The sequence below is a fragment of the Myotis lucifugus genome, unplaced genomic scaffold, assembly GCF_000147115.1.
Source record: "Myotis lucifugus unplaced genomic scaffold, Myoluc2.0 scaffold_5, whole genome shotgun sequence".
Taxonomy (NCBI): Eukaryota; Metazoa; Chordata; class Mammalia; order Chiroptera; family Vespertilionidae; genus Myotis; species Myotis lucifugus.
In genome coordinates, this window is record NW_005871053.1 from 11691703 (window position 1) to 11718824 (window position 27122).

Here is a 27122-nt window from a genome sequence, read left to right on the forward strand (position 1 = left end):
TTTGGCGATATAAATTCCCATTGTCGAATCCATAATTAATATGTCAATGGCAAACGGACACAGAAAAGGTGCTCAGCATCATTAGTCGTTAAGGAAATGCAAATTAAAGCTACGAGATACCGCTATACACACCCACTAGAATGGCAATGATCAACAAGACAGCCCTAACCGGTTTGGCTCGGTGGATAGAGCGTCGGCCTTTGGACTCAAGGGTCCCAGGTTCGATTCCGGTCAAGGGCATGTACCTTGGTTGCGGGCACATCCCCAGTGGGGAGGTGGGGGGAGCTGATCGATGTTTCTCTCTATCACTCTCCCTTCCTCTCTGTAAAAAAATCAATAAAATATATTTAAAAAAAAAAAACAAGACAGACAATAACAAATGTTGGCAAGGACGTGGAGAAGCAGGCACCCTCATGCTTCACGGATGGGAATGTACAATAGTACAGCATGTGGAAAAAGTTTGACAGTTAGCTTGACATTTACCACAGAGCTCTTTAATTCCACTCCTAGGAATCTACCCAAGATAATTTACAACATATATCCACACAAAGACTTAAAGGTAAATATAGTAGCCAAAAAAAAACTGGAAGCAATCCAAAAGCCTATCAATTCGTAAATGGATAAACAAAATACGGTATATTCATATAATGGTATACTAAACAATAAAAAGGCATGAAATATGTGTTATAACATGGATGAACTTCAAAAATCTATGTCAATGAAAGAAGTCAGATATTGTATTTATAATTTATATTTTATGATTCCATTTACATGAACTGTTCAGAAAAGGCAAATCTATAGAGACAGAAAGTAGATTAGCAGTTGAATAATCTATGGGAAGATAAGAACGGAAAGTGACAGCAAATAGGTACTAAGGGTCTTTATAGAATGATACAAATGTTCTAAATTTGGATTGTGGTGATGGTTGCACAACTATGTAAAACTTACTAAAAATCATTGCATTCTACTCTAAAAACAGGTGGATTTTATAGTGTGAAAGTATACCTCCACAAAACAGTTAATGATCATAATCAGTAGTAGTACTTATTGTTTGAGATGAATAACAATCATTTCTGTCCAGATAGAAACTATTTTACTGCTTTAGCTTTCAAAATCACTATTACCGTCTCTCAAATCTTTGGTTCTCCTAAAGTATCTGGGACTTCTATCATTTGGATCCAGGAAGTCTGACATTTTTCCCTTTCAATGCATTAGTGTAATATAACAATTCTTCCTCTAAATTACCTTTCAAATAACAGTGCTGTGTAATGGGGAATTCCTACAACAATCATACTTCCATGAGGGAAAGCCAGATTGAAATTCAGCTGAAAACTCAGTACTCACTTCACTGTTATACCTCATAGGATTTTATTTAAGTGTGCTACTATTACTCTACTGAAGACACTGAATAAATAATGCAATATGCTGCAGTTACAGAAAGCTAAAAAATAGTATCTAAAAAACTGTGCTTTTATGTATTTCATCTTAATTAATGCATAGAAAAGAAAAATCTGGTAGTACTTCTCAATTGGCTTTTCAAATTAAAATAAACCACACAGATCAGTTAAAAGCTATAAATAAATGATAGATAACATCATCACTTCCAAACTTAAAGTAGATACCTTCAACAGAGAATTTAAAAATTAATGTAAATACTTCAAAATTGTTTTTGCATTAATCAAGAATTTCTTAGTTGCGAGTGATAAAAACCCAACTTGAACTAGCTGAAGCCAAACAGAGGACCAGATTAGATCATGTAAACAACCGAGGGAAGGGGGATATGAACCTGGATGTGTATCCACCTTTGTTTTCGGTGAGCATCAGCTCTGTTGTCTTCTGTGCATGGGCCTCCCCCAGCCCCAGCTCTAGGCCACATCCCACTTCACAACAAAGAAAAAGGGTCTCTTCTCTGCCAGATCCACTTCAAACCCTGGATGGCCCATGCCATCCTTACTATCAGAAATAGAGGAGCCATACCTGCTGGGAACATAAACATACACAATGCTTAGAACGTTAATTTCTCAATTTCTACCTCGCCTCCAAATATACACAAGACCTTCTCTACATACACAGCAAATCTGCCAGTTCTAATGGCAAATGTTGAAATTTCACATGGTAAGAAACATTGTGCCTACTATGTACAGGAATTCCTCCCAGTGAGCACATTTAAGATTCACAGCCACCCTGAGAGGCACTTCTCATTATCCCCGTTTTACAAATAGCAGTGATACCCTTCATTTCACAGCCTTCAAACCATAAGAACAAACCCTGGTAGAAAAATCATTCATTGTTTTTGAGTGTGCCTGTCTTTCTCCCTTCTTTCTTCCTTCCTTCCTAGCTTAATACCTACCTTGCAAACTAAACTTACTGCCAGTCTCTCATTTGATTAATATTGAAGCAAAGACGTTTTAGTAATTTTCTCAAGTTGTGCTTTAGAAATATTTTGGAGGAAAAAACCATGACAGTGCATTAAGTGTTTGACCTATTTTAGCTCCTCTACAGGAGCAACTTTTCCAAGGTTATGAATGCTTCACAACTCTCTGGGGTCTTTTTTTATTATCATTCAATACCATTACAAGTTGTCCTCCTTTTCTTTTCCTCCATTCTTTTTTTTTTTTTAATCCAAGGAAAGTTTCCTTCTCTTCATCCCTACTAAAGGCCAGAAGATTTTCACCCACTGCCTTATTCATGCAGCAAATTGATTCAATAAGTGTTTGTTGAGCTCCTACTAATTACTGTGAGCAAAACACATGGTCCATGGCATGGCTTAGCATGACACAAATCTAGGGAACACCATTCACATACAATGCTCCTTACACTGAGCTTACACACTGATGGAAGCATATTATAAATTGTAACCTAATCTACAAATGCAGTATTATTGTTACTACAATTATTATTACTTATAATCTGGGAATGAAAAAAACAAAGTACTAACCACAAAATAAAAGACTAACAAAATGAGTTAATTTAAAATTTCTATTTATTAAAAGAAACAGTTAAGAGTTACAGACTTCCACCCACAGCCAGCATCATACTCAATGGGCAAAAACTATGAGTGTTTCCCTTAAGATCAGGGACATGACAGGATGTCTACTTTCACCACTCTTATTCAACATAGAACTGGAAGTCCTAGCCACAGCAATCAGACAAGAAGAAGAAATAAAAGGGCATCCAAATTAAAAAGGAAAAAGTAAAACTGTCATTATTTGCAGATTTCATGATATTGTATATAGAGATCTCTAAAGATTACACCAAAAACTATTAGAACTGATAAATGAGTTCAGTAAAGTAGCAGGATACAAAATAATGAAATCAGTTGCATTTTTATACACCAATAATGAACTATCAGAAAAGGAAACTAAAAAGAACAATCCCACTCACAGCTGCTTCAAAAAGAATAAAATAGCCCGGCCAGTGTGACTCAGTGGTTGAGCATCGACCTATGAACCAGGAGGACATGGTTCAATTCCCAGTCAGGGCACATACCCGGGTTGCAAGCTCAGTCCCCAGTAGGGGGCGTGCAGGAGGCAGCCAATCAATGATTCTCTCTCATCACTGATGTTTCTATCTCTCCCTCTCCCTTCCTCTCTGAAATCAATAAAAATTTATTTTTTTAAAAAGACAACCCACAGAATGGGAGAAAATATTTACAGACTAGTAGTATATAACTGCTAAGGATCAAGTATGTAGAATACACAAAGAACTCTTACAACTCAACAATAAAAACATGAATAACCCAATTTTGAAATAAGCAAAGGATTTGGATCGTTATTTATCCAAAGAAGCTATAGAAATTATCAAGAAGCATATTTTAAAATGTTCATCAGGGAAATATAAATCGAACCGCAATTAATTGCTACTTCATACCTGATAGGATGGCTACAATTTTTAAAATGAAAAATAATAAGTGTTGGTGAGGATATGGAGAACTTGGTTATAGGAACTTGGTCATACATTGCTTATAGGAAGCTAAAATGATGCCACACGAAGGATCTTTGTGGTGATGGAAATACTGTGTCTTGACTGTATCTGTCAATATCCGGTTGTGATACTATAGTTTTGCAAAATGTTATTATTGGGGAAAACTGAGTAAAATATATAGAGAATCTCTATGTGTTATTTCTTATGATTGTATATGACTTTACAATTATCTAAAAATAAAAATTTTAAATCAAATTTTTAATAGAAAAAATGTTTTCAACCACATATAGGTCTGTTTTCTTTCCATATATCCGGCTACTTTCAATTATCCATTTGGTTCAAACTCCTTACTCTAGCCACCTCCCTCTCAACAAATACCAGCAACAACAACTATTGGGTATGTGTTATGTGACAAAGAACTTTATGTAGTAACTTTATGTGTAAGAACTTTTATGTATTAACTTATTTAATCCTTACAACAGATAACTTTGAATTCTACTTTTCACAGGAAACAGCAGCCTCAGACACCACTTCCTCTACTTCATTCTCATCCATCCATGTATTTATATATATATATATATTATTTTCACTATATATATATATATATAATTTCAGAGAGGAAAGGAGAGGGAGAAAGAGAGATAGAATCATCAATGATGAGAGAGACTCATTGATCAGCTGCCTCCTGCACGCCCCCTACTGGGGATGGAGCCCACAACCTGGAATTGAACCCGGGACTCTTTAGTCCTCAGGCTAAACCACCTCTTTTTCTTCCTTTAAAATAATGAAAAGAAAGGCCTATTTCGCAGATTAAAGGCAATCCTTTCACTTAAGCACAGAATCTACCTCTTAGGATCCTAACTCCATCCAATATCCTCTTTCTTGTATTTTGAATCCCTACCTTTCTATTAGCTTTAACCTGTTCGAAAGCTTCCCCTAACCTTACAAATCCATCAACAATTCTCACTCCCCTTTTCGTAGCCACATTTCTTAAAACTTGTTCACATGTATTCTTTCTACTTCCGAAACTTTCATTCCGTTCAAAATCCACTACAAGTTGATTTCTGCTCCTACTCTTTCCAGCATTTCACACTACTACCTATTTCTTCATCTAAACTCTCTCTTCTTTGGGCTTCTCTGACATCACTACCCTGTGAGAGTTGAGGTAAGTGACACGGAAGTGACACGGGTGACCTAAAAAGAGGGAAACAAAGTTATAATAAATAGGGCATGCTCATGACCAAGGAGGCAAAGGTGAGGAGATCGCTGCTTTTTGAGAGGGGAGTTGGGAGATTGAGGACAGAAAGGGCTACACTGGGCATTAAAACAAAGTGACCGTGACTTTCACCCGCTTTCCCCATCATTTTCACCCTCTTTGTACCCCTATCCTTTGAGTGTAACGGGGGGGGCGGGGGGTGCAGAGGTGGGGGGGAGGCCCGGCTGGGGCGCTGCGAGAAGGGCGGAGTGGAGGTGGATGAGGACGGAGTCGCCAGCGGAACCCGTGAGCCAGGCCGCGGTTGCAGCTCGGAGGCAGCACTGGGACGAACGCGAGCGCGCCTGGTTAGCGGCGCTTCCGGCCCCAGCCACGGCGCTAGCAACCTCTTGAAATACGCCGACGCGGTGCGTTGAAACCCGGGCTGGAGCCGCCGCTGATCGAGGATCCTGAGATCGGCGCAGGATACCCTGGAGGCAGGCTGCTCAGAGGCTGGCGGAAGACTCCGCTCGCCGATAGCGCCGGGAGGAGACGCACACGGCCTGGCCGGTGTGTCCTTACCGCCATTCGTCCCCTGCCCGGCCCTGGGCCAGCGGCGCTGAAAAATGGGCGGGGGCTTGGGGGCTCGGGAAATTCAGGTTAAATAATTTCTCTGCAGATCCGGTGCCGTTAAACCCTGAGAACCCACACTTTAAAAAAAAAAAAAAATGAAGAAATTAAGACTTAAAGAACTAGAGAGTCGCCTGCAACAAGTGGATGGATTCGAAAAGCCCAAGTTACTCCTAGAACAGTATCCCACCAGGCCGCACATTGCAGGTAGGGCAGCTGGTGACCACGCCTTTGCTTCTCGGGTGGGTGAGTCCTGTCTGCTCACTCTATAATGAAATGAGGACAGTTATTTACATACAAAGAACATCCAGAGGAAATCTGCTGAAAGATTACATATCACATTAGAGAGGACTTCCTTGACACCACGGCTAAAGACACCCCACACACAGATACACACGTTGCCATTTTACTGTTTGGCTTCTGCATGCCCTTAATACTGTCAGACATCTTTTTAATGTGTTTGTTTCTCTCATTACACTGTAAATTCCTCAAGGGCAAAGAATTCCCCGTGCCTGAAGAGTTTCTGATACTAGTTAGGAGCTCAGTAAATATTTGTAAAATAAGGATCAATTTCCTTTTGCAAGGAATTGTCAGCACAGATTCTATACTATACTCTGTCCTAGAAATGAATACTAGAGCTGGCTAGCTGAAGGACTTTTAACAAATCCAGAATAGGCGCTATATAACTATGAAGATGCATTTCAATTTTAAAAATGATCTGAGTGAGAATCAGTAGTGTTGCTTGATCTGAGAGACTGATACCAGTAATACAGGAAAAACCATTCATATTTAATAAATGTATTATCAAAGTCATTGGGGAGTCTTAGGAAAATTAATTTGTTGGCAACACCTGCAAGGAGGAAACTCATCCAGCTCCAACATGGTTTTGTTTCTAAGCTGCCAGTGAATGTCAAGGAACTTAACTCCAACATACTGTCATAATTTCAACCAAATATTAAGACCAGTTCACTCAATTTAGCTAATGACTTATTTAATATCTCAGGTTATAGGGTTTCTAAGTGGAATTCAGCTTTTTAAAAGGCCAGTTGTAACATGCACATGGATGTGCTAATTCTTTACCAGCTTCAAAGTCACTAACACCTGCAGCTATAATCAGGACAGCACAGTCGGCCTGAGATGTCCCATAATTGGATTTTTGATAAAACGATCCTGGGGCATCAGTGATGGCCAGTAATCCTTATAGGGTTCATATATCGATAGGGAGATATCAGTGATCTTACTCATGAGTAACCTTCAGCGTATACCAGACCTTTGTGTATTTGAAATATCCCTTTCCAATCTCAGTATCTTCTGCTCTACAGCTCAATAGTTCTATCAGGTCTTCTTAGTACAGCGGTTCTCAACCTGTGGGTCGCGGGTCGCGACCCCTTTGGGGGTCGAACGACCCTTTCACAGGGGTCGCCTAAGATCATCGGAAAACACATATATAATTACATATTGTTTTTGTGATTAATCACTATGCTTTAATTATGTTCAGTTTGTAACAATGAAAATACATCCTGCATATCAGATATTTACATTACGATTCATAACAGTAGCAAAATTACAGTTATGAAGTAGCAACGAAAATAATTTTATGGTTGGGGGTCACCACAACATGAGGAACTGTATTAAAGGGTTGCAGCATTAGGAAGGTTGAGAACCACTGTATTAATAGATTATGAATATATAGCTGTAAATCATAAATATATGTCTAAATATGTGAGTCTAAAAGCTATATTGTGGGTTTAGTTTTTTCCTTTCCCATTCTAGTTTAAGCTTATGGTACCTGGTGACAAATTTGTTGCAAAAAAGTTCTGTGCCATTTTAATGTTAATGCGTGGTTCCTAGACTTACAGATTTCACAAATCAGTAAAATTTCAAAATAATTTTGGACACTGATATAGCATTGCCAAATTTATATATTAACAGGGAAAGATATTTTTAAAACCTATTTACTCTTCCCATCCTTTCATAAAAATATTTCAACATCAAAGATAACTGATATATGTGTATGGATGGCAATGTTTTAAACAGGTTGAGGGGAAAAACATTGACCTTATTTTTCTCATTTACCTCAAAGTTTTGTCATTCTTGGCATTGTCAGCAGAGACTAATTTTGGGGAACCACTGATATGGGTTTTATTATTTTTGTGTGTGAGACTTTGAATTACATACCAAGGTATTATGCCTTATGTTCTAGGGTACCATTTGGGGGAGAACTAGATAATGAAATACAAATTGTTTTAAAGAGTCATTTGCACAAATTGGATTTTGGTCATCAACTTGCTTACTTATTCTCTAATGTTTTTTGATCTTTTAGCATGTATGCTCTATACAATTCATAACACATATGATGACATTGAAAATAAAGTGGTTGCAGATCTAGGATGTGGTTGTGGAGTACTCAGCATCGGAACTGCAATGTTAGGAGCAGGGTAGGTCCAGTATATATTATTTGGTATGGGGTGGCTTTAATAAGCATAAATAGGATCAACTGGTTATATTTATGGGACTCTATAGTATAATGAGTTAATTTTGAACAAGCAGAACGAAAAAAAATACAACAACAAAACCAGTAACACCAGCAGGCAGATGTCTCCCTTGTATACAAACCTGAGTTTCCAACCCCTGCCAGATTGGTAAATCATGCTGTTGAAAGGTAACACTCACTCTTACTTTGCCAGTTGAGTTATGGTTTTTATTGTTATTGCTTTGACTTGGAAGCCATAAATAGTGAATCTTTGTCTATGTTTTGTATTTATAGGTTGTGTGTTGGATTTGACATAGATGAAGATGCATTGGAAATATTTAATAGGAATGTGGAAGAGTTCGAGTTAACAAATGTTGACATGGTTCAATGTGATGTGTGCTCATTAGCTAACAGAATGTCCAAGTCGTTTGATACAGTAATTATGAATCCTCCTTTTGGAACCAAAAATAATAAAGGTTAGTAACAAAACTCAGATATATTGGTTTTAAAAACCAGTTGCTTATTGATTGTTTAGGTTAAGTGTTTTTATCACTCTACAGTAAATACACCAATCTCTTATCTATAGTTATTACAATTTCAATTTGTTTAATGCATGGATAGGGAATTGAATTTTTTAATCTTTGTTTTCACAAATTTGTATTAAATGAAAAAAAATATTTTTATACTCCATCTGGTTTCAACAATGATTTACCTGCCCTTTATGAATGATTATGAATCCTATAAAGTATTTTATACTTTCACATAGAACCTCCTTTTTTCTTTTTCTTTTTTTGGTTAATCCTGGAGGATATTTTTTCCATTGATTTTAGAGAGATTGGAAGTGAGGGGGGGAGAAAGAGAAAACATCCATGTGAGGGACCCATATCAAATGGTTGCCTACCCCACGCACCCCAGCCTGGGTGGGGAATCTGCAACCCAGGTATGTGCCCTTGACTGGAATAGAACTCGAGACTCTTTTATTCTTGGGCCGAACCACTAAACCATGCCAGCCAAGGCTAGAACCCCATATATATATATAATTTATTTTTTTATTTTTTATTTTTTTCCAGAGAGGAATGGAGAGGGAGAGATAAAAACATCAATGATGAGAATCACTTATCAGCTGCCTCCTGCACGCCCCCTACTGGGGAGTGAACCCGCAACCCGAGCATGTGCCCTTGACATGAATCAAACCCGGGACCTTTCAGTCCTCAGGCTGACGCTGTATCCAGAGCCAAACCGGATAGGGCTGGAACCTCTTTCAGTAACAGTGACTCACTGTGGCTTTTTTTGTGTGAATGCTGTGCGCAAGGAGGGTAGGAAATCAGTAAGAGGAAAAGACATGCAGTTTTAAAAAGTCCTCCTTGCACCCCCCACCCCCACCTGATTCTAATTACTACTCTGTTCCTTTCTCCCTTTTTTGAAAGTTATTAATTTGGAATATGATACTAAAATTTTTACTTTATCCTTATTCAAATACGACATTATAGTTCTGGTTTTATTCTATCAACTTATAAGATATTTGGATGTTTTACTTATTTGTACTCTGTCTTTTTGCAGAATTTGAAGTGGCTATTTTCATATTTATTAATACCTGGTATTCATTTAATCTTCTATTTTGATAACAGGTATATAATTTAAATTGGAGCTTTTTCTACTGTTAACAGGAACAGATATGGCATTTCTGAAGACTGCTTTGGAAATGGCAAGAACAGCAGTATATTCTTTACACAAATCCTCAACTAGAGAAGTAAGTTCAAATCATCATGATATTCTGTCATTTATTTTTGAAATCATGAGTGTTGTAAGGATTTGCTGTGAAATGTATTTACTGGTAAATAAATGTAAATATTAGACAAGAACCTGGGCATATGCTCCGACTAGGAATTGAACTGTGACCTCCTGGTCCATAGGTCCACACTCAACCACTGAGCAATACTGGCCAGGCAAGTCTGTATTCTTATACAGAAATTCTAGATTTCAAAAATGGGAAAATATACCCAAACTAGGATTATTTATTAAATTCAAGAAAAAACTACATGCACACACACAGTGTCAGTATTGTTTATAATGAAAATATTTCCCTAAAATTTAGGGAAAGTTAGTTTATCAACCAGCTTAATCATACTATCAACATGAATAAAATGCTTATACCAAATATTAATATCTCTAAATTTCTAGCAAATTATGCACATAATTTATTTAGGGGATTATGGGCAACTTTTTTTCCATTTATGTTGAAATGTGTATATTTTTAAAAATTCATAAAGCAATTTTTATAACCAAAAATTTTATGAAGTAGTTCAAGAATTTTAGACCTACGAGTAGTTAACATTTAGTACTTACTGTGTGCCAGGACAGTTCAAAGCACTTTTCATATTCCTCAACAATCAGATGAAAGATACCATTATTATCCTCATTTAACAGATGAAGAAACTGAGGCACAAAAAGAATGAGTAGCTCAGGGTTACAAAGCTGGTAAGTAGCAGAGCAGCAGTTCAGATGCAAGGCTGTCTGGTTCTAGAGACCATGTTCTTAACTACTATCCCCTACTGCCACTGACCATGTACATAGATCTCTGTTGAATGGTTTCCAGGATAGTTATATATTATTGATGAAATAATGCTGCAGAAACCATGGTTACGTTGTACACTTTGATGTATTTCTGAAATAATAACTTTGTGACTTGGATTTTATTTAAATATGTAATTTGGCTCAGGTGGTTAAATATATTGAAATGGCTTGATTTTCTAAATGTGATCCAATCAATTGAAAAAAATTTAAGGATCTAAATTCTAATGAAGTTTTAAAAGCTTGAATTTTTTGAAAACTTAATACCAAGTATTAGTAAAAAGCAATTTAAAAATATTTACAAATCAGTTCACATTAACATGTTATTATGTTCAGCATATTCAAAAGAAAGCTGCAGAATGGAAAATCAAGATAGACATCATTGCAGGTAAGAGTTTTAAGTTTCTCATAAAACAAATCTAAATTCTATATAAGAAAGCCAAAATGCATTAGCCAAACCAGAATTTTTATACAGGTGCTAAGATGATAGTGTAAATCACGTTTTTTAGTGTGGTAAATGGGTAGTAAATAGAGTAAAGGCAGGGTATCAATGTTTGTCTAAGACTGTCCCAATTTATGTATTGCATTTTACTGAAAACTTCTAATAGCACCCAAGTATTTGGTCACTCCAAGCTCAGACCCTTTATAGCTTCAATGACTGAAAAGCTTGGGTTTAGAGTTGGTCAGACCTCAGTTTGAAATCCATTCATGGAAAATACCACCAGATTATGCCTGGATCACCTTTTTTTAAAACTATTGCTGCCTTTTCTTTTTTTAATATATATATTTTACTGATTTCAGAGAAGGGAGAGATAGAAACATCAATGATGAGAGAGAATCATTGATTGGCTGACTCCTGCACACCCCCTACTGGGGATTGAGACTGCAACCCAGGCATGTGTCCTTGACTGGAATCGAGCCAAACCAGCTAGGGCTGGATCACCTGTCTTTCAATTTTCTAATTGCCCCTGAAGTCAAATAACATGAAGCTTTTTTTTAGTAGGGGATAGAATATAATCATCCACACTGAGTAAATCATGCTTGGTACATTTTTATTAGTAAACTGAATATTCACAAACATTAAAATAGGGAAAGCATACAACTAGAAGCTAACTGTAATCCAAATAATTTTGAAAAGTCTGAAATAAGAGTACAATAAGGGGAAATGTTTTTACACGATAATAAACTATGAACTAGCACGATGGTGTTAACCATATAACTAGATCTATTACTGTTCTTAATATAATGTGTAAAAGGTCAGTCTTTCTATTATATTCAGTATTGTCATTCCTTATGTAATTTAAGTTATTGGAATATGCAACATGGAGCACCTTAGAACAATTCCAGTATAATACCAAACCAGAGCCTTGCTACTCCAAATGTAGTTTTAGATGATGACCATTGACATCCCTTGGGAGCTTGTTAGACTTGCAAAATTTCAGGCTCCACTCAGATCTACTGAATTATAACTTGCGCCTCAATGCACATTAAAATTTGAGAGCTGTGACCTATAGTTAGAATTTATGTTGTAAAATATGAAGGGATAGGTAGACTCATTGCCATCCCGCTAAAATGGATCAGTAGTAAGTTTGGAGGACCTACATTATACTTTAGAAAGGAATATGAAAAAGTTGGTTTTCATTTGAGAGCATAGTAGGAAAATACATGGCTACTTACTACCATTACTAAAATCCAGACAATAAAACTTAAATAGGTATGAGATTGCTATTGATTAGGAAACTAAAAATAGGAAGGTACTATCATTTTCATAGGATATACTTTTGTCCACTTGTTATGCTTCTAACAAGTTAGACTTCTAAACTCTTCCCTATAATCTCAAATTTTGGTATAAATTACCAAAATAGCAGAAATGCCAAACTCAACTTGCCATGGGTAACCTTGGGGATACATGGCAGTCCTTGGATACCAAGTTAAAGTGACAGGTCTAAAATCTTCAGTTTACCAGCATTTAGTGCTTTCTTAATTCGTGGGGTTTTTTTAGTCAAAGGTGGTAAATGCTTGGAAATACAGTTTTTATCCTTAAGTGGCTTTTTTTTTTTTTTTTATAGAGCTGAGATATGACCTGCCGGCATCATACAAATTTCATAAAAAGAAATCAGTAAGTCTCTTGAACTTTACAATAAGTAATTAATTCTTATGTTATCAAGTTGCCTGAGTAAATACAGAAAGCCAGCCTGGGAGACAGATTATGGAACAGCCTATAATCCACAGCCAATACTCTAGTTTAAGATAAATTATTTCTCAAATACTTTGGACAGAAAAAGAAAAAATAAACTAAGTTTTTGCTCTTTTTATATAGTATACATTTTATTCGTTTGTACTAATACATTCTCATATTACAAAGGCAATTTAGTACAAGAATCTTTCTTTTGATATTTGAATCATCTGAATAACATACAACTGTACATTAAAAAAAAATCCTCATTTGGATAACAAAAAGACAAGCTAAACAATAAAAAATTTTCTTTTCTTACAGGTAGACATTGAAGTGGACCTAATTCGGTTTTCTTTTTAAAAGCCACCAAAGACAAATGCAGCTAAAAACCTAATTAAAATGAATACAAAATTTGTTTACTAAACTACTGGTCTCCGGCACCATTTTCTGTTTTCTGCTGTTTTGATGCAGGTTCTTCTTTGTCTGTTTCTTCTCTTGCTCTTTTTACCGGTCCTACACAATAACAGAATTAATTTTTATTAAGTTCATTGTAAGGATTACTCTATTTTAGTAAGGAGCACAATTACCAATGAGAAAGGGCTTTTCTTGTAGTACAGACCTTCTGCTCTCTAACCTTAACTTCCAAACATCCTTGTTATCCATTTGTAAAAACAGCACAACCAGGGTAAATTGCAATCCAATAATGCCACTCATACAGAAACTGAAAAACCACATCACTGTTCTCTCCCACAAATAATTTCTCATGTAAGTACCAAAGGACTTAGAAAAACTTACCAGATGCACCATTTTCTTCATGTTCATCATCACTATCAAATTTAGTTTTCTTGCCCTGGAACTGTGCTTTTCCTTTAGCAGACCCAGTCTGGGCAACTTTATTTCCCTTTCCTTTTCCTTTAAATCTGCGACCTAAAGAGGCAATTGAGAAATCAGTAAAGAAATGTTTTAAGTATCTTGTCACTGTCTTTGAACACCTATTATACTTTTTACTCAAGCAAATGAGTAAATATCCAAATTCTCAGAAAAAAATAAGAATAACCTTTTGACTTCCATTTGCTGAGGGATTCTTGTTGATCGTCTATGATTTTTTTCAATGCTTCTTTTTCCACATCTCCATCTAGTACTTCCCATGTCACTTCTTTGTTCTTTATTTGAAGGTTACCATTATTTGCATCTTTGGCTTTCTCCAGTGCTTCCTTAGCTTTTTCTTTAAATAGAATTATTCCCTACATCAAAGACAAAAAGCCACACCCTTAAGTTTTTAGTCTCACAGTTAATACCTTCAAAGTAATTTTTCCTAGCCTGCAAAATCTTCCATGACATTACCAGTTTCAATGAATTTTAGTGAACATCAGGAAGATACTACAAAACTTGCAGTCACTGATCCAACAATTATTTACAGCATAACAGAAAATATCAGGTATTGCCTGGCCAATATGGCTCAGTGGTTGAAAATAGACTCATGCACCAGATCATTGGTTTGATTCCCAGTCAGGGCACTTGCCCAGGTTGCAGGCTCCATCCCCAGTAGGGGGCGTGCAGGAGGCAGCTGATCAATATTTCTCTCCCCATTCCCCTTTCTCTAAAAATCAATAAAAATATATTTTTAAAACAAAATACAGGTATCACATGGAGTCAAAGCAATAACAAGATGGACAAGTAATTAAAGAGAAGCTATTTGCATAAACAATGATTCTCTCTACTAATGATTTCATCTAAAAGATAAATTTCTGTGGATTTTTCAACATTGGCATAAAAGCATATGAATGAATGTTTCCAAACCTCTTTTGCTCCTCTGACAAAGTCTATCCATTTTATTTCACCATGGTTTGAGAAAAGGATGTGCAAATCTTCTCTACAGGTCTGATCATCTAGGTCCCCTGAAAATTTCAACAAGCAGCCAATCTTTTCTTCTAGAGATTTCTATAAAAACAAGGCAATAAAAGTTTCTTAAAAGCAACCCCAAATTTAAAGATTAAAAAAAAGCAACCCCAAATCAGAAATAGCTTACACCACTCTATACCTATACAAGGAAAAGACTAGAAACTAAAATGCTATTTTTAAGTACTTTAATAGTTGGTACATTTCATCCTTTGTTCTACAATGGCTTTTGATTTAACTAATTTCTCCAACAAGTAATATTTAATTAGTTACATATTTTAGTTATATAAGTCTGTTTATTAAATCATCTCTGGATAAGTAATAATTTTAGCCAATAGTACTTGGCTATTACTTTAGTGTAATGACAACTACAGATTTGCTTACATATTTTCTGGAAAGTCCTCAGATCTTTTATTCTCAACTTTAAATTCTTAGATATCAGTAATATATACTTACCATTTCAGCATCTTCTGCTAACTTTCGTTTTTCTTCTTGCTCTCTACAAATAAAAATATAATTAGAATTTTCCACTTACTATATGAGAAAATTAAATCATGGTAAAGATAACCTTGATCGTGATCACTAAACTTAACCAAAGCCAGTCCTTAGAATTTCTGATTGTCTAATGCTAGCACACACAATGTGGCCCCCAGATTATCAAGGCAGTTTAAGACCCCAATGTTTCATGAGCAAAAGGTAAGTAAGCCTATTGCTACTCATTTTAAAGCTCATCATCAGCCCCATTTCCCAGAACCACTCTCTACCTTTGTAAAGATTTAAGGAATTAAAATGTTCTATTGGCTCTATTTACTTACTTTTTAGCTCGTAATTTAGCTTCCACTTTATTTTGCTTTCTTTCTTCATTTTTCTTTGCAAAGTAATCTTCCCTAAAGGACACAAAATATAGAGGCTAAATTCATGAGAACAAAGATTTCAAATTATTTTTAATTATTTAAGACATGGCATAGGAATGTTACATTTTTTCCCATCAACATAATTAGCTAAAAATTCAAAAGATATCAAGGAAGTTACTCTTATATTTTTTAAATAACAGATTTACTAAGAATTAATTCACATGCCATAAAATTCACTGTTTTAAAGTGTATAGTTCAATGCCTTTTAATATATTTAGGTTGTACAACCATCACTATTATCTAATTTCAAAACATTTTCATGACCCCCAAAAGAAATCCCATATCCATTAACAATCTCATATTGGTTTTCATTTATTATTCATGTATTTTTTAAGGTATATTTTTTATTGATTTCAGAGAGGAAGGGATAGAAACATAGATGAGAGAGAATCATCGATTGGTTGCCTCCTACATGCCCCACACTGGGGACGGAGCCGGCAACCCAGGCCATGTGCCCCTGACTGGAATCAAACCCAGGACCCTTCAGTCTGCAGGCTGACACTCTATCTACTGAGCCAAACCAGCTAGGGCTCATTCATGTTTTTTTAAAAGTAAACCAGAAGTTATGTAAGTTTCAGAGTTTTCTAGTGTTCATTTCACAAAAGGAGAAAATTCTAAAATCCCTCCGAGACCCAAGAATAAGAACAATTATAAAAATCACATTAAAAAATATTTCTTGAGGGGTCCTGGCCAGGTGGCTCGGTTGGAGCGTCATCCTGTATACCAAAGGGTAGTGGGTTCAATTCCTATCGGAAAATATCTAAGTTTTAGGTTCGATCCCTGGTCAGGGCACATATGGGAGGCAACACATAGATGCTATCTCTCACATCGATGTCCACCCCCACCCCCCAGTCTAATCAGTAAAAACATATCCTTGGGCCCCTAATTATAGATACTTCTCTCAATATGCCTCTCAGTTTTTATGAGAGTTCAAACTGTACAATACTGTTCAAAACTGAAGACTATTAGGTGTCAGTTCTTTATTCTGCTCACTGTGATACTATAGAGAAATTATTCTTCATTACTGCTCAGCAAAATCATTGTATATGCTTAATCACTTATTTTATTTTTTCCAGTTTCCTTGCATTATAGTGTCTCTGTTACTGGTTTTTAAGAGCTGATTATGAATTTTAGATGCAAAATAAGTCATAAAGATGTTAACCATTTCTCATGCACTGCAAATGAAATACCATGTTTTTTTGTTATTATTTTACTCTGTTTTACTTTTTGGTTGTATCAAACTTGTGTATTAAATATAATCATGTTCTGTTTAAAAACCAACAAACATATCCTCGGGTGAAGTCTAAAAAAGAAAAAACACTTTTGAGAATGTAACACTGAGCATGATTCATCACAGTGCATCTCTAAGTCCAGTTTAGTACACAGCATATTTAGAATACTATGTTGTAGAGAGCGCCTGGGAAGGCACATGAGCTGATTGTTGGCCGAGTCCAGGGCATCGGCAGAGCCACGTCCTGGAAACATACCTTGCCTGAGGCAGGTATGTTGTCGGCCTAACCTTTAGCTCAGGCGCCAGGGTGTGGGTTTCATTATCTAAGTTCAGCCAGGCGCCAGGAATGGACTCAGCCAGGAGTGACAATTACAAAGAAGCCACAAGAATGAAGAATTGCAGCTTGATCCTTAACCATGATTTCACATAATTTCCTTTGTCTTAAACTCCAGTAAAACTTTCTGGTATCATGCTGTATTATAATAAACGCGCTGCACCAGCTCTGGGTCACTGTCTCTTCATCAGAGGGCAGCATCCCACCTGGTCCCAGTTTTCCCTACTGTCTCTGTGTCTGTCTCTTTCTTTTTTTCAACCCCCCCGTTGCCCCTACACAGGACTCGTCCACTCTCTAGCCATGCTGGTCGCAGTAAAGAGAGAAAAATTATACTATGTAATGCAAAAGCAGGAGACAATGGTCCTCCATCTAACTTTATCATGCAAATGCTCTGGTTTGTCCAAGTTTTTAGACACACACATTAAAAAATGTGATCCAAATCCTTTGTACTATATAAAATACAGGCATATAGACTATGAGAAGAACAGATAAAAATTGTACAGTGATTTATTCTCTAACACCAAAAGCCCAAACTTCAGTATCCAGCCTGATTATGAATTTTAGATGCAAAATAAGTTCTAAAACTTAGCCTCATTTACTAGTTGCTAACAGAGAAGAGGTATTAATAAACATTTCTATGTATTCTCAAAGGATTAAGTTTCCACTAAACAAATTTCAAGCATTTCTCAAAGAATCCTATGGATACCAAAACTACTGGACTTATAGAGGAGGCTATTCCATATTCCTTACCCCAGTGTGTCAATTCCACATAACTAAGTGGCCAGAAGAAACATCAGCAAAAAGACTTACTTGAAAAGTATTAGCAGATCTGTGTCTTTGTATTTTTGTCCAGGGGTCTCCACAAACTTTTTAGCAGATTCAATGCTATCAAACACAGCAAATATTGATCCCTTTTAAAAGGGGGAGAAAGATTTTTTTTTAGTTATGTCCCATATATTTTTCAACTAGAAAAAGTCTGTTATATCATACAACCATACCTTAAATGCTTTATGCAATGTTCTTCTCATCTGAATATTTAGTACTTGACCTTTATCTTCTAACCATTCTTTTATGTCATCAAGGGTTGCATCAGTAGGGAAGCCTTTCTGTGAGTAGGAAGAAATGTACAAATGACTTCTCGGGTAAACAATGAGCCAGAAATTCTGAATCCTTTTGTCTTGAAATGAAGTCAGGATATCCATCTATCCCTCCCTCCCTCAAATGTTTGACAGCTCCGGTTAAGAGCTATTGCTATCTAGTACAATAAGAGTGACTCTTTTATCTGGGATTCAATTCAAAATAATCCAGTTGTAAAAAAAATAATAATAATCCAGTTGGAACAGGGACAGGACAAGATTAATCAGGTATTAACTGTTACAACTGGAAAATTATACATTATATATCCAATCTACTCTTGTATGTCTGAAATTTTCCAAAATAAAAAATACTTAAAAATTAATATACTAAAAAAAAAATTGCTATCAAGTTTAGCTGATGACAAGTAAGAACAGGTGATATGCACTGGGTGTTTATATGCTAAATATTTTATCCAATGGTATATGAGTTTTTCATTTGATTCTCACAACACTTCTATAAGGTAAAAATATTATCCCCATTTATAAAGATAAGGCTTAAAGAGATTAAGAACATATAGTAGGTGGTGAGGGACATATAATAAGTAGTGAAGCTATGATTCCTGAGCCCTTATTCTCATCAACTCTATCATCCATTCTTTCTAAATAAATAAGTTATAATTAATTGCATTAAAGACCCACTCACAATATAAACAGATCTGTTTTTTACGTCATTTTTATACTCATCAGTCACTTCAGGGAGGGGTTTGTTTGGAGATCTTCTGATTTTGGTTTTATCTTCACTTATTTCCATGAGTTCTGCCTTTGATTTGCTCAATGCTTCTACTATGACATTAAAGTCTGTTGTTAGACGGTTTAACCTGAAGAATATGTGTAAAAACATTGTAAGACTTAGTACTAGCACTTGTTAACAGAAAATCTAAAGATGGTTTTTAAAAGGTTTTTACCTATTAAATTTTATCATTATTTCCAAAGGTACCCAGCCTTCATCCAGTTTGATTTGTTCCTTTAAAAATTTGTCCCGTGGCAAATTGAAATCACCAAAATAATACTGCAAGATAATTACAATATATTTCAGATCATTGTATAATACTGACTCCAACTCTGGAGGGTTTTTATTTTAATTACTATCACATCACTAAGTTATATTCTTTAAAAATACATGTCATGCCCTGGCCAGTATTGTTCGTTTGGTTGCGCGTCATCCCATGCACCAAAAGGTCACCAGTTCTATTCCCAGTTATGGTACATGCCTGGATTCAGGCTTGACCCCCAGTGGGGGGGGGTGTGCAGGAGGCAGGAAATCAATGTTTCTCTTTCTCTCTCTCCCCTCCTCATTCTTCCTCTCTCTCTCTAAAATCAATAAAAACATATTTTAAAAAATACATGTCAGAATTTAAGCGGCAATATTTCCTCCTAAAGATACCATAATTAAATATTTATAATACAAATTTAACAAAAACGTAAAACTAAAAGCTGATTAAACAATGTAATTAACAGATAGGTCAACAACAAATAAAAACATACCTAAGGATTTAGTATATAAAAAAACCTCTTGCTTCAAATCAGTGTGCAAAGAATAAATTTAAAATCTGGAATAAACTGGTTAATCACTCTAATTTTTAAAAGTTAAAAGTGTATATCTAATTTAAGCATAGAGGCACCCTTTCTCAGTAGAAAAACAAGAAAAAACTATACATGAAAAGGCCCAAGTGTGACTACTTGGAATGCCAAAAATAAGACAAACACATAAGTCTAATAATTCTTAGGAATCAAGGGTCTGGAAGAAAAAACCCCAGGAAACACTGATAAAAAAAATGAATAAAGGACATTAAAAAAATTACTAAAACTAAACATGTACTATAAATTGAATTCATTATTAATCAAAGAAATATAAATTAATGAAATAGCATTTTTCACCTGACAAATTGGCCGAAATTCTAAAAAGTATACCTAGTATTGTCCTGAATACAGAGAAATGGTCATGCAGGCAGAGATGTAAATTGGCCTTAATTATTGAAAGTTTTTAAAAAATGTGTATAACCTTTAAATCAGTAAACATGTTTATTAATTTATATGTAAAGATATCATGATAAAACTGTTATAGCTAAAATATTGGAAATACCCTACATATCAAATAGGGAATGGGGTATATTGCACCCCATGGTTGGTGGAGGAAAGGGAAGGAATTAAAAACTATGTTAGTGTCAGCACTGACCAAAGTGTAAAAGTGTATTCATTGGGCTTTAACCTCAATTACCTCAGGAGGGTGGGATCTGAGAGGTGACAGGGTATAGAAGGGACATCATTAATGTTTTCTATGTGCTTCTTTGTATTATTCTAAATATTAACACAGAATAATTTATAATTTCTTCACAATTAAAGAAATTAGTACAAAATATTGCAATATAGGAAATTTTAAATGACAAAGAAGTAAAACTTTTAAAAAATAGTTGAGAATTGCCAAAAACACACCAAATAATATGAAGTTTTTCAGTAAAAACATAAAATAGAAACTAAGACATTACCCACAGCAGCCATTATTGTAAAGCTTCGACTTGCAAATACAAATGTTTAAAAAAATGCTAAGTGGATGCCGAAACCGGTTTGGCTCAGTGGATAGAGCGTCGGCCTGCGGACTGAAAGGTCCCAGGTTCGATTCCGGTCAAGGGCATGTACCTGGGTTGCGGGCACATCCCCAGTAGGAGATGTGCAGGAGGCGGCTGGTCGATGTTTCTCTCTCATCGATGTTTCTGACTCTATCTCTCTCCCTTCCTCTCTGTAAAAAATCAATAAAATATATTTAAAAAAAAAATGCTAAGTGGACTCTGCAAACAAATATGCTGTTAAAAGTTACAACTGCCGAGAACTATCTGGGCAGGAATAACAACTAAGATCTTCACAGATATAAAGTGCTAGTTAACAGGGAAGGTACTTCACAAAGAATGATGCCACCTCAGTAAGTGCCAGGCACTCTGCTGTATGTTTTACATCTTATTACATGTAACCCTCACAGCCACCTTATAAGGAAAGTACTATTATCCTTAGTTTATAGACTAGGAAACCAAAGAAAAAAGGTAAGTAACATTAGTCTACAATGTTATCTTTTGAAATGCCTGCAGTCTTCGGGTTTCATGAACTGGCTCCACCAATATAAAACAGTTGTACTATTATATGTACAACTAATTCCAAGAATCAAAGACAAGCCAAATATTGGATAATGGGTCAGTATATGACCGAAATTAAATGTTCTTTCTGTCTTTGTTCTGAGGCCCAAAATTTCCTTTCAAAGGGCTCGTTTCCACAGTTGAATAGTACAAGGATCATACCTCAATTTGATGACAGATTTTGGCCTCCAGGGCAGCCATTTTTTCATCACCATTTTCAGCCATTGTGGTCACCTGTAAATTTTTCCGAATTGGTATTACTGTTGTTTTTTAGCACAAAACTCAAGATCAGAAAAAGAATGTTTTAAAATTACCAATATCCCACTGTTTTCTTTAAAAAGAAATCAGTAATTTTTAGTTCCTCTACTCGATTCTCAAATTTCAACAAAAGAAAACTCTGGAATGAGTGGTGGGAAAGTGAAAAGGTGCACACCCCTTTCAGTAAGTAAATCACTGCTCCATCTTCTGTAACAAAGCAAGTGGTTATCTTCCTTATGGATCTCAGCCCCACTTGTTTGCTGTGGGTCAAATTCCTTTTAAAACTAGTCACAGTCTGACTTACTGAAACCTTTACCAGCAAAGATCAAGTATCATAACTTCAGGTGAAAAAAAGATCACCTATTATTGCCAGGGCCCAACTCGATGCTGCCCATGAAGCAGCCGACGAAATGACAGCGTGAGGGCCTGCAGAGCTGGGGTACAGCGCGCCTTCTCATTCTCTAACCACTGATCGGCTAACTAACCAGTCTCCGGCTTAGCAGGGCAGGGGAGAATGAGGCTGTGAGGTTGGTGTGCGAGGGACACAAAACCACGGCCCCTCGCTCGGAGCTGCTGGCCTCCGGTGCGCCGTGAAGCCGTCCGGTCATCCGCACGGTGCGGAAGTGTCTCTGCCCTTAGCCGAGCCCCTCATGGCACCGTCCTCGGAGGCCGGGCGCAGGCACTGCAATTGCTCCCCAGTAACCTGGATGGATGCACACTGCCAGCCCTGGCAACAGGGCTTTATCCGGTGCACATCCACTACCAAGTCTGCTCAACCATATGCACTGGTTTGCCGACCGCAATCTACATCCCTAAGTTATTACCATGACTTAGGGCCCTTAGAAAACAAAGGGGGGGAGGGGTAAAGAACGATCTAGGCCCCACCAGACTTCTCGGCCGACCCAATTTTGGAACTTCGCTTCATCATCGTGTTCCCCAGAATGTAAACAAGATGTGAGATATTAGCCACAGCTAACATTTCGCACAGAAGCCTTGATGAGAGTGAGTGAAGAAGACCCTAGAAACCCGAGAGTTCCGCCAGCGGAGCACCTACAGCCCCGATCCCCGGGCCTCACCCGGTCCCACAGGATCCCAGGAGCCCCCGCGGAGTCCCGCCGCGCCAACCCCCCCCGGGAACTGACAGAGGGGCCCCCACGCCCGCCCGAAGGCGCCGCCGCAAGGCCGCGAAGGCAGGACACTTTAAAGACGCAGCGGGGAGGCGGGCAGCTTCTGTCCAAAGGCCCCGCCACCGACCCGTCCCAAAGCAGCCCTGGCTCGCTCGGCTCCCAACCTCTTGTTTGTGCGCAGAACCCCCGGCTCCGGCATTCCCCTCAGGGCCCCTCTCCCCTCCCGGACCAGCGCGCCGCCTCCGGCCGCGGCCCACGCGGCCCAGGACCCCAGCCTGAGGAAGGAGAGAAGCCGAGGCGCCCAGCGTGAGGCAGCAAAGAAAGGGAAGGCGCCGCGGTGCACCACGCAAAGCGGGGCCTCTGGTCCCGCCTCGTTAGCCCCGGGAGTTGCTCACCTTTAAGGTCCCGGTCCCGCAGAGCCGGGCCACGCGATCACTGAGAACGCCTCGCCGCCCCGGCGTCGCCTCTTCTAACGCGCGCGCAAAGAAGATGGGGACTGTCCCGGCAGCCCTTGCGCCGAGTGCGAGCGGCCACGGCAGCGCGGCTACGGCGGCGCAGAGGCTGGCGGGCGCCGGCGCGGCGTGATGATGCGGCTGTAGTCCCGCCCCCACTCCTCTGCCCTCCCCAGGGAATTGGGGTGCAGTGTCCGGCAGAGTGATAGAGGATGTTAGCCTAAATATTTGTTTTTAAGTGTTTGTTTTTGAGTGAGTGTGTGTGAGAGAGAGAAAGAAATATTATTTGTTGATCCATTTACAGTATTGTTGCATTTCATTGGTTGCTTCTTGTATGTGCCTGGGAATCAAACCCAGAAACCTTGGCGTATCAGATGCTCTAACCAACTGAGCTACCTGGCCAGGGCAGTACAGTCATTTTAGAAAGCAACTTGGTAATATCTGCTAAAGTTTAAAATGTGTTTAGCAGACGACCCAAAATCCACTCCTAATAATATATTCTAGGAAAATTTTCACATCTGTGCACAAGAAAACACGCTCAAGAATATTCATAGAAATGTATAAATGAAAAAAAAAAAGGAATTAACTAAATGTCCACCAAACAAGAACAGGTAACTAAGTTGTGGTGTAATTAAACAATGAAATAATAGACAATACTGTGCCCTAGCCAGTATGGCTCAGTTGGTTGGGCATCCTCCCATGCACCAAAAGGTTGCTGGTTTGATTCCCAGTCAGATCACATGCCCAGGTTGCAGGTTCGATGCCCAGTAGGGAGCATGCAGGAGGCAGTTGATTGATGTTAAGCTCTCACATCGATGTTTCTCTCTTCTCCCTTCTTCTTGCTCTAAGTCAATAAACTATTCTTAAAAAAAAAAAAAATGTTTTACCCCAATCAGGACTGGTGATAGAACCTGCAACCATGGTATGTGCCCTTGACTGACAATAGAACCTGTGACCCCTCTAACCACTGAACACACTGGCCAGGGCAAGACTCTGAGCTTTTATTTTTTAATATTTTTATTTTTTAATGTATTTTTTATCAATTTTGGAGAGAGAGGAAGGGAGAGGGAGAGAGAAATAGAAACATCCATGAGAGAGAAACATCAATTGACTGCCTACTGCACGCCCCTTACAGAAGATCGAGCCTGCAATCCAGGCATGTGCCCACACTGGGAGTTGAGCCTGTGACCTCTTGGTTCATAGGTCGATGCTCAACCACTGATCCACACCAGCTGGGCAAGACTGAGCTTTTTACCTGAACATATGGCTGCCCATCTTTGCATCAGTCTATGATAGCATACATGTATGCTATTGTAAGGACTTTAACTCGGAATGAAATATAGGGGTGGGCAAAAGTAGGTTTACAGTTGTTCATGTGGAAAGACATGCAGGTTATGATTTATAATAGCTTTATTAACTTAAAAGAATAAACCCCATTTCCTATACTCACAACTGTAAACTTACTTTTGCCCACCCCTATAGGTGTCATCACGAGATTTGAACAGAAGAGTGATAGGATCACAGTGTCTTATGGATTATATTGTTACTATTGTCAACAGGGATTTTCTTGCTCATCAGGAAAAAAGTACAAGGCAAGGTGTCTCTCCAGTCAAAAAACTGGCTGCAGCCCTAGCCGATTTGGCTCAGTGGATAGAGCATCAGCCTGCAGACTGAAGGATCCCGGGTTCGATTCCGATCAAGGGCACATGCCTGGGTTGTGGGCTTGATCCCCAATAGGGGGTGTGCAGAAGGCAGCCAATCAATTATTCTCTCTCATCATTGATGTTTCTGTCCCTCTCTCCCTCTTCCTTCCTCTCTGAAATCAATAAAAATATGTTTTAAAAAAACAAGTATTTTTAAAAAAAACTGGCTGCAAACTCTCCCCCAAGGCCAGAACTAAAGCTGCTTTACAAGTTGAGGAGACTAGGACACTGGGCAACTGCCTGGGTAGCTCTCCTTTTCCTCACATTAAATTCTTCTAAATGTTTGGTTTTTACAGACAAGGAATGGGAAAGATAGGGATGGAATCTGATGAGAAAGTTCCTGATCCTGGACTTATGAGTCAGGATGCTCTGCTACTTCCACAGATGGTTTTTAATATACTTTTGCAGATGTTTTCTCATAAAACTTTGAGTTTCCTCATTGAAAAAGTATTTCAAAGCTTCAGCTCATCCATTGCTATGGCCAAGAACATCCTTATTTGTAACTTATGGAATAAACACACAGAGGTCCACAGATGTCACTATGGAAAGATGCCCAGTTAGAACTACTTTTCAAAATAGTACATGTATGCAAGATGAAAACCTCAACTAGGGAATACAAAGTCACAAAATGCACTTGAAAACTAAAGCTGTGTCCAGCTAAGAGAATAATGGCAATTTAAATCGGGCACAATTTTGATTTAAATGTTCCAACCATTTCATAAACCAAGTGTTTGCTGTGATTTTGGTGAGCTTGGACTAATGGGGCTTCTGAACAGTGTGCAAGTCCTGCCCCACACCTTCTTAGAGAAGTTTCTTCTTGTTCAAAGAGATAAAGGTTATAAATTCCATCACCTTGCTTTCTTAACTTCTTTTAAAAGCAGAGGTAAGAAAGAGAATATATATATATATTTTTAAATAAATAACTTTGGGTTTCTATATTTACTTAAAAACCCTAGAATATAGTTTTATGTGTCTTTTGTGTTCATTGGACATCCTAAGATGTTGACAAGGGGGAAATGTTATCTTGAAGAGTCCTCCTATGAGAACTTGGCTGGGCCCCCAAGAATAAATGCCTTATGTTAGAAATTGGAATATAGAAAAGCAGAAAAAAACTCTATGACTTTTTCAAAGACCTTCAAAAAATTATGGAGAACAAAATCCTGTAAGACTTTCCTATTTTTTATTTCCTAAAATTCCTTACCATTCTTTTCTCCCATGTGACTAAAAACCCAAGTCCCAGTAAGACAGGTTAGTAAGAAACTAGAAAAACTCCCTGGCAAGTGGAATAAGAAAACTGAGACAAATGACCGAACAATCAGCTGGAATAGCTGAGCCATTAATAGTCAGCTGATAAATCATAAGACTGTCGTCCCTAACCATAGACACCTAGGAGCAGGTGGTTTAAATCACCTTAGAAAGGGAGAAAGATCACACACACACACACACACACACACACACACACACACACTAATCCATGATAGAGGTGAAACTAAGCAGAGAATAACCCTAAACTCCATTACACACTAATTTTATTTTTTTAACTTATTTCAAATAACTTTTTATTTGTATTTTAAAATTGATTTGAGAGAGAGAGGAATGGGGACAGAGAGAGAAAAAGAGAGATGATAGAGACAGAGATAGAGATAGAAATACAGAGATAGAAAGAGAAACTTAGTCAACTGCCTCCTGCATGTCCCTTCTGGGGGATGGAGCTGAAACCCAGGCATGTGCCATAACTGGGAATCTACATGGTGACCTTTTGTTGCCTGGGATGATGCTCAACCAACCGAGCCGGGCATACAGGCTCATTTTAATACATCAGCATACTAAACGACACACCCAGAAATCTAACTGTTCTGTTGAGATCCTCCCCTGGGATTTCTCCTAAAATTCCTGCCGGTAGAAAACAGATAAAACCCACAGGACAAAGGACACCAGTGTGTGCTGTACCTTGAGCAGGCCCGTGCCCCCTTTCCT

At 37.8% G+C, this 27122-nt stretch overlaps 2 protein-coding genes across 9 annotated transcripts; one reads left to right on the plus strand and one right to left on the minus strand.

Moving 5' to 3' along the window:
* The first annotated feature begins 5465 nt into the window (after positions 1 to 5465).
* METTL5 (methyltransferase like 5) lies at positions 5466 to 13390 on the plus strand. 6 transcript variants are annotated; one of them, XM_023745075.1, is made up of 8 exons: positions 5469 to 5686; positions 5796 to 5992; positions 8070 to 8184; positions 8514 to 8695; positions 9887 to 9969; positions 11127 to 11178; positions 12860 to 12909; positions 13288 to 13390. In XM_023745075.1, the coding sequence occupies exons 2-8, from the start codon at positions 5845 to 5847 to the stop codon at positions 13324 to 13326; spliced, it is 669 nt and encodes a 222-aa protein (XP_023600843.1). In that variant the 5' UTR covers positions 5469 to 5686; positions 5796 to 5844; the 3' UTR covers positions 13327 to 13390. The 6 variants fall into 6 exon arrangements, with proteins under 6 accessions (XP_023600866.1, XP_023600843.1, XP_006083217.1 ...); XM_006083155.3 differs by having other exon boundaries at positions 5471 to 5686; positions 5796 to 5953; XM_023745098.1 differs by lacking the exon at positions 12860 to 12909 and having other exon boundaries at positions 5466 to 5686.
* On the minus strand, positions 12840 to 23539 carry SSB (Sjogren syndrome antigen B). Of its 3 annotated transcripts, XM_006083154.3 has the most exons (12): positions 23386 to 23539; positions 21768 to 21839; positions 19386 to 19489; positions 19124 to 19298; positions 18343 to 18450; positions 18155 to 18255; positions 15681 to 15752; positions 15322 to 15364; positions 14767 to 14907; positions 14024 to 14210; positions 13762 to 13893; positions 12840 to 13479 (listed from the first exon to the last, which is right to left on the minus strand). In XM_006083154.3, exons 2-12 carry the CDS (start codon positions 21828 to 21830, stop codon positions 13391 to 13393), a joined length of 1215 nt encoding a protein of 404 aa, XP_006083216.1. In that variant the 5' UTR covers positions 21831 to 21839; positions 23386 to 23539; the 3' UTR covers positions 12840 to 13390. The 3 variants fall into 3 exon arrangements, with proteins under 3 accessions (XP_006083216.1, XP_014300964.1, XP_023600838.1); XM_014445478.2 differs by lacking the exon at positions 19386 to 19489; XM_023745070.1 differs by lacking the exons at positions 19386 to 19489; positions 21768 to 21839 and having other exon boundaries at positions 23386 to 23518.
* Between the last annotated feature and the right edge of the window lie 3583 nt (positions 23540 to 27122).